General features: G+C 30.7%; 1 protein-coding gene and 1 non-coding gene across 2 annotated transcripts in view; both read right to left on the bottom strand.

Moving 5' to 3' along the window:
* Positions 1-16: 16 nt before the first annotated feature.
* The window catches only part of LOC116773975 (tRNA (adenine(58)-N(1))-methyltransferase catalytic subunit TRMT61A), a 36,196-nt gene continuing 25,612 nt past the window's right edge, over positions 17-10,600 (bottom strand). The window contains exons 6-7 of the mRNA XM_032666575.2: positions 279-408; positions 17-181 (exon numbers count right to left, since the gene is read on the bottom strand). Coding sequence (XP_032522466.2) covers positions 69-181; positions 279-408 — 243 coding nt within the window. The 3' untranslated portion in view covers positions 17-68. The remainder of the gene's footprint in view (positions 182-278; positions 409-10,600) is intronic.
* LOC133319469 (U4 spliceosomal RNA) lies at positions 6,960-7,098 on the bottom strand. Its single transcript, XR_009753068.1, has one exon. It is a non-coding gene; the product is annotated as a U4 spliceosomal RNA (small nuclear RNA).

The raw sequence follows: 10,600 nt of genomic DNA, 5'->3' as shown, positions 1-10,600 counted from the left end.
TTTTATTAATCAATCGTTTCTATTCATCAATGTATTTTATTTAAAAATTAAATAATTTTAGCAAATTATTATGGATTTCCTTCAATGCACATTTTGCCATTTTCGTGATCCGATGTTTGGAGTTCAATTTGGTTTTCAGCTTTTGAATCTTCCATCATGTCTTTATCCGCTTTGCATTTTGCTAAAAATATTCATTCATTTAAAATTGACAAATAAAAATATAAATATATATTTGGTCAATAAAAAAAATATGAAAGAATTAATAATAATAATATTACTTCGTATATACTGTGGTGGGAGTGTTGCCACTGTCAAATATCCCGTATGCCCGGGAGCGGTCGCCGGCCACGCCCCTACTATGTAATTCTTTTCACTGCTTGGCTTTTCTTCTACGGGATTGTTTGAACTCTAGAAAAAAACAAGAATATATAAAAAATACATAGTAATGTTTTTTGTAACAGTATCAAGTTACACAATAGGGCTCCGTCTGAAAATATTTTGGCTCTAGCTCTGAGTCTAGAGTCAGGAATTTCATCGAAAACTGATATAATGATATTTCTACCCTTATAAATAACTAAACCTGTTATAGTATAATTCTGAACAAATTACAAACTACTTTTTGTTCTTAAATATTTTAAGTTTTTAATTTTTTTTGGTTTTAAAACAAATAAATACTATATTAACATAAAATGTATTGCATATAAACAGTCTGTTAATGAGCAACATCATTATGGTGTAATTATTATTATTAATGGCGTCATCGTGTGCTAAATGTAAGATCAACACACCTGCGCTCTCTGGATGGAGTACGTGCTCTATGATGTAGTACACACGAGCACAAAACCTTCACATTTATATATATTAAAAAAATATATAATACTTATATGGATTTATTAAATAAATAGTGTTTCTATACATATTAACATCGACGTATTATTAATGTGTAAAATTTTTTTTAATTTCATTAGAATGTGTTCTATTTCTAAATTTATAAAAAAAACTATATTTATTACCAGCCAGTTACAGCTCTGTCATATACTGACTGGCCGCACTGAATTAAAAATAACAATACTATCCTTATAATAATAATTTATGAATATTTCATATTATATTCAGGATTGTATCTCCAAGGGGGTCAGGGCGCGAGTCATTATTGATGTCACGGCTGCGCGCGAACATCACATCCTCCAAATAAAGATCGTAACACTTATGATCTATTTTGATTTTCATGAGACTAAAATAAAATTGTTAAATAAACTCCATATTTATATCTGGCCAGTAATAAAACGCTGTATCGACAGATATTAGAACAAAATAGGTCATTGCCGTAACGGTTAGATAAATAACGTCACAACATTCTATTGTTGAATTTCGTCATTCGTCAAATAATATGGCGCATTGAACGCGGTGGCGCCGCGTAATGACAGGGGACGCTCAGATGTTCGAGTCCTTTGTAACGGCCGGCCTTTCATATACCGACAGACAATTATAACGTGTTAATACTTATAAGTTTGTCGTTGATAATAATTCGTTTAATGTATTTTTGTTAGTGAATTTTATCAAGTACCGGTTGAGTTGATGTTAATATTACATGTCGAAAGTTAATATCACAATTTATGGGGTTTATTTTACCTGTTACCTGATATTTTACAATGATCAGCCATGATTGAAAAAATAGTTGTGAAATGATTACGTAGTTAATTCATATTTGCAGTTGTAGCTCAACATTCTCTTTCTAAGAGGATACTTTTCATCTTGAAGCATAAATTTAAGGTGGAAACTGAGATATTAAGAGAAGAAATGAAGAAAACTTAGAAATTAAGGCACAAGGTAAATGGAATAGTGCTTCAGTTATTTTCCCTGAAATCTAATTGATGCGTTTTTTGTAGGAGCAGGTTAAATTTGGTTTGGGAATGGTTTACAAGTTATTTTCACGCTCCGCAACACGCAGACGTCTATTTGAATATCGAATCTTTTCCTAAGTGAAGATGTGGTACAGGGATCCATTTTGGGGGTCATTTCAATTAAATTATACGGTTCATTATTTAAACAAAATCTACGTATACAGAAATGTAGGCCGTTGACACTTATAGAGGTGTAACCCATGATACAATCAAATTATAATAAAATTCCAAATTCAAAAAGGCAGCAAAAATATTTGCTATGATGACCCCATCCTTCAAACATATTTTTATATATACACATTTTGTCTAAAATACAAATAGACTTATCCATGAGTTAGATAATTTAAAATTTTTATGAAATATTGGTTACAATTATTATTTAATTTCTAAGCCGTTGGCAAAAATACAATTAAAAACGTCACGTCTCTCTACTTCAGTGAATATGCCATCTAGTTTATATTTTTTTCAATAAAAATCATCGAATCACTTCCCACCAACTATAATAGTGACGAGTTTGTCTTAATATAAACACATTATAAAAAAATCTCAAGAGGAGACAACGACACGTTTTTTTTGTTTGGCTTATTTTTGGAATTCAATTTCATTAGTTTTCTGTGATAATAAAAGAGCTCTTGTAATAAAAATAGTATCAGTCATTTGTTTCGCCAGATATTATTTTAATATTTAATTTAATATGTCCATTGTTCAAGTGACTTGAAAATATTATTCTTAGTTTAAAAACTTTGTGTCCGCAATTTATATTTTATATTTTGCAGGTGTGAGCTGAAAGTAAATTTTAACTGACGGCCTTTTCAATTATGTTCGTATGTACACATTACAATATTCCTTACATGCTTACGTCGGCATGTGTTAGGTATTGTTATTCCTATGCAAAGTATTTTATCTGTGTGGCAATTGAATGAAATTAGTATTATTATATAAATATAATAAAAAGTAATTCATATATGATTAGCCTTTAATTAGAACCATGTAATAATTAGGCTTTACTTACAAATAATTTACGTGATCCAATAATAACAGTGTACTATAGATATAGAACCTTGAGCTGCTGAGATTACATGAATTTATAAAATACGTTCAAAACAGACCTTGAGGATTATAAGAAAGCCCTTCAAAATTACGTTTTAACGTCAGAGAGATAACAGGATACTGGTTGGAAATATTTAGAAATAATGACATTTCTTGAATTATCTTAACGTATAAGGGATGTTAATTTTTTTTTGCGACTTCTATGTGAAATTATCTTGTTTTATGACCCAAAGCTGTAAGTTTTGTTATAGGTACAGGTTGGGTACTTCTATTTACACAAGTATTTAGACGTTATAAGCTTCTTGTATATATTAAATACATTGTAATTATAATATTGATCCGACTAATTAAGTTGTCCGCCGTGTTTTGTTGAGATAATTTTCGTTGTGATTATGAAGACATTATTTAAAAACAACATAATCTCTGTAGACGCGTCCAACGTACACTGCTTCGCTGCAATTACGCAACATAAATTTATTCAGAGTCTGAACGCGCGTGATAGATGGTACGTCTCGTTCGGAAATGCAACAAAATATTGTTCTTGCACTCCTGATTTATGGTTACGGATTTATGTAACGCGTTAAATCATTCATAATTTGGATCATACTCTCTGTTGGGTATTAGTTAAGTTTGTTTAATATATATGTGTATTTTATAAACAAAAATATATTCGTATAATAAATATCGTATCAGAATAAATACGACACACACATGTTTCTACACTACCGTCTAAGATAAACGTATTCTTTATTATACAATGGTAAAGCCGAGATTAAAACATAAAACCCTTATGGTGTCAACATAAAATTTAAACTCTCTGAAGCATGACGTGAGAAAAATAAAAGTTCTAAAAAAGAATGACCAGCAAAGAGGCGCATTAAGAATTGAGATAAGAGAGATGGGCGAGCACTCAGCGGCGGCCATCTTTATTATTTATTGACACTTAAAAATAATCATGTGCCTGTAGTTTGGCCCGTGCCGAAATGTATTTACGGAAGTTCCATTTCGGACAGTTACATGTTATTATATTTGTAGAAATAGCCCGATTTTTATTTAAGTCCAGCGTAATGGACAACTTATTTACAATTTAACGACAATCAAAAATAAAAACGACACGTTTAATTTATGAGACGTCAAACCAAATACTAGCGTGTGCTAAAAGATTAGTAACGCCATCTAGTACGCAGTAGCGAAAACGTGATGTGTATTTTATCTTGTTCAAAATTGTTTAATATATTAGACTTAAACTATTGTGTTGTGACGTTAGTTTCTATTTAATTCATAAGCAGATAATTCATTTTATAATAGCAACTGTCAGTGAAAGTATCGCAGACCTCAATTATACTTGTAGTTATAATTTATAGCACATTAGAAAATATTCTTACAAAGGTATAGAGTCTAAGTAAACCCGAGTACACAACAATATATTTTTTTTATTAAACTGAATATTGTGTGTTCTATGCTTATATTTAAATCCATAAGAATTGTAAATATCTTTCAGACTCTTTGAATATGCAAGCGAAAACCCACAATATTCTGCCGGCATAGTAAAAAGATCCTTAGACATTTACAATAGAACACAAAATCCTTCAAACCTGATAATTCAATAACAAAAACAACGTAATGCAAATGACCATCGAAAAAGGTGATAAAGAGACGCAGCTGCCAAAACAGCGACAAAATACAAGTTTTATCACACAGCTTTACTCTTTAATGTCCGTCGATAAATACGCGTTTAAATTTAGACGTTACCCGTATAAATAAGTAATGGAAAATGTTAAAACGAGTGATATAATGCGAATAGCGTCGGTAGCGTTTTGAAATATTTAATACAGCCATCTTGTAATTTGATATACGTGTTGATTATTATTAATCATAAATATTATTTCCACATTCCACTCCAAGTTTTATATCATGTTTGGGGCTTCCGTTATTTTTTTTTTATTTTGTAAACAGCTTGGTCCAATTCCAACAGAAAGAATCTACTGAAAAAAGTTTTGTCGCGATGGAATAACTCCAACTCTTTGTTATATCTGATACATTACATGCATTAATATTAATATACGTGAATGTATGTATGTATATGAGCTTAATATTATTACGAAACCATTAAACGTTGCGGTGTCGTAAATCAATCGCCATTACGCCGCCATCTGTCATTAATGAGAGCAAATGAATCATGTGGAGGTTGTACACAGAGCGACATAGCAATCATATACAACTAAATACGTAGAAAACATAGCAGTGGTCGCGGACCGTACTCGGCGCTTTTAAGTTTTTGTTTCAGCTTCCTATATTCTTAATGCGATAATCATCAAAGATACATGATGTGAGACGCCGCTGTAGTATGCTGACAGTTATGATGCTAACAGTGAAACGGAACATTTTTTTTTGTATCACGAAAAATAATTGAGTAATAAATGCACTTAAATTCTATCAAGCGTTGACGGGAGCCGGGCTTGTCTGTTAAGAAGGATGGAATATAATCTTGATGCTCTCTAATAGTTCTGAAGGGCCGAAATAAAAAAAATGTTATCGGTTTCTCGCATTAAACACGTACGTATACTTATACGGTTCAATGAAAAACATTGTTTGTTACAACACTAAAATTGTTTATTTTTTTTATTTTTTACAAATGGAATTTAGATAAATAAATCCATGCATATTCACAACAAATTCTATTTTCAAATGTGACACAACTGTAACCTTTTTAAGGACCATACGTATATAATTTTTTTATAATTTTCGCTACTGTATGTTAATATGTTCAGATTTAGTCAATTAAACGGAACTTTATTACTTTACCTCCGTCAAAATTCACACATTTGCTTCAATAATCTCTGATTTGATCGTTTTTATAACATAATAACGAATGATCAGCCATTTGCTGGTTTTACGACAGACATTATGTTGCGGTTTGTAAGAAGGTTGTTTACTTTTTTAAAATAATTTGCGGTATTGGACGTCAGTATATTCAGACCAGTATTGAGATAAGGAACATAAAATAATATTATTTATATACCAATGCTATTTATTTAATTAATTGTTTGTTAAAGAAATATTTGGTTTAAGCAATTTATTTTCCAGTATATAAAGTGTAGTGTTTTTAGAATGTAATTATGTAGGTATTGAATTAATGAGAGTAAAAACGATTAGGCAACTTTTTTTTAAAACATCCGGCTTGTGCTCGTGACCGGGTCCTTAAATATCGATGATTGAACCACTTAGTTATGATTGATTCGACTTTTGAAATGTTAAATTGGTACATTAGCCAATATTAAGAAACAACCCTTATTTGTTAATTATTTGACGATATTAAACTAGTCTTCGAGATTTCAGGTTTAGTCATCTCTATAATTATTTATCGAGATATTTTTGTGTGTAAAGACGGTATCATACATTCTGTCAAATTATTAATTTGAAATAAAATCAGTCATGTACACTTTTAATAAACTATCCAATTCTCTATAAATAATTAACACACTAAGCTGTATCCCATGGTACCTTTGCCTTGGACCCCCCATGAGCCGATAATACGATTATAAAGCGATCAATCGATTCAACTCAATAAGCCAGTACTTTCACCACTGTAAATGTCATTTCTGTGACATTATTAAATCTGGATCGATTATAATCTCTTAGTTCTGTCACACTATCCCTTCTGTCATGGACATTGGTTAAATTTATTAACATTTAATATCTAATAAGTGAAACGCCTATATGTCGAAATAATAGTCGCTTTATAGGATTGGTGTTCTTAAAAAAATATTCGAATTTAGGAATGCAATTTATTTAATCTAATATAAAAAAATGCTAAGTTTTATTTTATTTTGAAATCGCAAATACATAATAGGAATATAGGCGGAATAATGCTTAACTTTTATTTATATATAAAACTCTAATTAATTATTTTAAGCAAAACACGGATATCTGCAGAATTCTGAATACTTTGAAAATATTCTTGATTCTTTTAAGAATGGATTAATGTTTACAAGAGTTTATTAGGCCATCACAGCCGTTCAAAAATTGCCATAGCGGTCGGTGTTTCACGACCACAAGGCGGGGTATTGGTAAAGTTTTCAACTAGCAATAATCGCACCTCGGATAAACCTCATTGGTTACGATATTGCCTCTGCGCAAAGTTAACTTGAACATCGAACCAGGAGAGACTTATACTTCTCCGGTGAAACAAATGCTAGCGTGATTCAGGAGCACCGTAGCGACATCTAGTAGCAGAGTTTGGTACTAAATTTCGTGTGCGTTTCTTTCAGATGTCACGACTGTCGTCTGAGCAAAATTTGGTTGATTTTATTTATTTTTGTAAATAACAATGTTTTCATATTTTATTATAGAAAATTTGAGATATTGAAATTTTATTTAAACTATCAAGAAAATAGTAATATTTGTTTTTTGTTTAATAGCACTCATTAAACGATGTACCCATATGCCAAGTCTCGATAATTTATTTTTTTAATCCCAGCGTATCGAATCTTTTGCCGCGCAAATGCTTTCACGTAGACTTTTCTCAGCATTTATGAATGAAACGGGGCTATGTCACGATCGGATTGTTATATTTTTTTGGTAATTTCTTCTCGATTCGTGGACGATAGATTGACGTGTCGAAGGTCGGTAGGACGTTTGTCCATGGTGCATTTTATTAATGTGGATTATATTTTTTAATATTGTGTAAAGAAAATATATATGTATTTATGTATATAAGTGATTTTTAATCTATGGTTAATTTAATTTAGCCGATCAAAAAAAGATATTCGAAGTATAACTGCCAATTTTATAAACGTCACTTTTTGAGTGAAGTGATTAGGGTTTTATATTTTATAAAAAAAAAAAAATATATTAAACATTCCGAAAGCAGTGGAAAGGGGTAGCGGTCAGCAGTCGTGACCTGAGACACGGTTCAATGACAATAACTTATAGAAGTGTACCAAGAATGAAATGTAAGAAAATACCGTAAAATACAACACTAATTGTTTACGGAGCGTACGATCACGATACCGGATAGTTTATAACAATAAAAAAAATAAAATATTATAGATGTTTTTCATGTTTCTTTGATATTTTTAACAAGAAATTACAAATCAATTTATCTATATTATATATTTGTTGACATAAAATACATTATTTTATGTCATAAATTCACTTAATATTCGATCTATTTATATAATGAGTGAACCGATTCAATGTAATGCAATTAAATAAATAATATACATTATCATAACGACAATGGTGCGATCACTTACAAATACAATCTCAGATTACATTAGATTGTGATCTTCATCTTAGGTCGGAGGGCAAACCTAATATCATTAATCCGTTCAACCATTCAGCGTTAGACAATGGCACCCGAATGTGCTCATTAACTTTCGAAATTTATTTACGGATTGCATTGTTTATAATACAGTACTAAGATTTTGTAATAAACTAAGATCAATTAGTTGTATTCTATATTCCTATTTCAAAGTATACAACGGACGCAATTATTATTATGTTGTCAAATTGCTTATCTGTTTGGCTTAAGTTGTGAGAGTGTGAAAATTATGTGCCGTTGTTGTTAAGAAATTGATGCAGTTAATTTTGACGTCTGTCAAATTGAATTTAACGTTTGGAATATATGAAAATTGTAATGGATTAAAATTTTAAGATATAATAAATAATAGTGGTGTTTCATGATCGCAATAAAATGAAAATATATATTTCGCGATTATAGGAATCGATATTTGTTACATCAATATTTTGGTGGTAATTTAAAATTCGATTGAAACTATAAAATGTAGGATTTTAAACATGTCAAGATTATTTTGCGGATTATCTGAAGCCGTGTTCATGTATTTAATGTGTTTTTTTTTTGTAATCCAATAACTTTGGCATGTTGCAAGCTTCTAAATTCAAATGGCCAAAGCTTTATTCTATGTATTGTGGCACACGCTATGAGACAATACGGTCGGTTAGTATATCGGGGTCAGGGCGGGTCACGAACTGACACAGGCTAGCTAGTTTTGGGGTCACGCTGCCTCCGTGATACAACTTCCTAACTTAGTACATATTAGCTGCATTCTTGGCTGAATATAATTAGACATATTAAAAAGATAAATGCGTCAAAGTCGTTCCAATTTCAAAATTTTAAATTTCGTTTGTCAAACTCGTTAGCTATGTTAAAATTGTTATTTTGTATTGTCTTTATTTGTTGTATACTAACTAAACATCTCATTAGCAAGCTTATCAATCAGGGGTGTCAATGCCGAAGTCCAATGGAGTTGTCAAACGTCGTGATGTTGCAGTCCGGTTGGTCAAAGCATTCCATTGTACTGTTCAATCATACTTTGCAGTAATGTAATTAGCATCAAGGTTTGCCAGTTCCTTTAAGGATTTGCTTTTTATAATGTGGGAGGGGCTTGGTATTCTGTTTGGCCTTATTTACATTGTTGCCAGCCTATTGATAGATTTATTTTTTGTTATTAGAATATATAAATATGAAATATTGAGCTGTCAAAAATCTTGTTTGTACATTTGAAGAGTTATTGGCGCATTCTAAATAAGATTTTATATATATCTTTAGGATATAATATATTATAATAAAATAAAGGTCAAGATAGATTACTTTCTGATAATTTGACGAATAGCAAGAAAATTTAATGTTTGATATATTAGAAAGTTATAAAAGTAAATAATAGGTTTTCATTCTGCATTTCTCTTTTACATTTATATGAGGACAGTGTTGTTATCATGGTTTAAGATGTGGGGTGTAAAATTGTTTTATTAGTCAGGTTGATGTCGTATTGTTAGGTACTTCTTTAAAATCCAATACAATGATTTTAATACTTAAGAGTGTAAGATGCATTTACATGAAACGAAATATGACTTATTGATATAAGTTATACTAATATTAATCAAAACGCTTTCGTAAGGATCCAAGTGAATTATTAGTGAACACAGCCCTCATGATGAGTTGGTTCCATCACTTTACAGTCTAGATATAATTGATTTATATATATCATATACTAGATATTAAGTTACAATTTATTGTTCACGACCAACAACTAACTGAGGTAAGAATTTGTTCAGACAATTGTTTAAAATATAAACAAATGAGTAACAATACAAACATTGAATACGTACTACTAATTAAATTATATTATTTACAAAAATATTATATTAGGTTTATAAATAACTTATTACGTTTATAATTAAAATATAATAATTAAGATCTATATAGTGATGTCATAGTCTCACCTTAATAAAGAACTTTCAGACGTATCAGGATTACGAGTGACGTAAAACAGAATGAATGTCACTCGAGTATAAATCGAATGTGGAAATAAATCGAGTGAGAATATAATGCATTCGTTGTCCCCGAGGACGTGTTGTTTGGCTCATCTTGATAGAGTCCCGTTCGTGGGAACACTGGAACTCTAGTTAATTTATTGCCAGCCCTTTTGTTACATGCAAGTGACGACTAAATCCAAACCCGAGACGTTCAACATTGCTTTGCTTACCAAATCAGTGACAGCTGAATATTGAGCTGTTCGTTCGCAATGTAGAGCATGTAGAGTTTGGATCGAGAGATATGTTTATTAGGTTAAACTGAATTGATATAAACTTACAAGATAGGACAAATTAGATCATCATTC

The sequence above is a fragment of the Danaus plexippus genome, chromosome 20 (assembly GCF_018135715.1).
Source record: "Danaus plexippus chromosome 20, MEX_DaPlex, whole genome shotgun sequence".
NCBI lineage: Eukaryota > Metazoa > Arthropoda > Insecta > Lepidoptera > Nymphalidae > Danaus > Danaus plexippus.
This window is presented reverse-complemented; position numbering and strand designations above follow the sequence as displayed.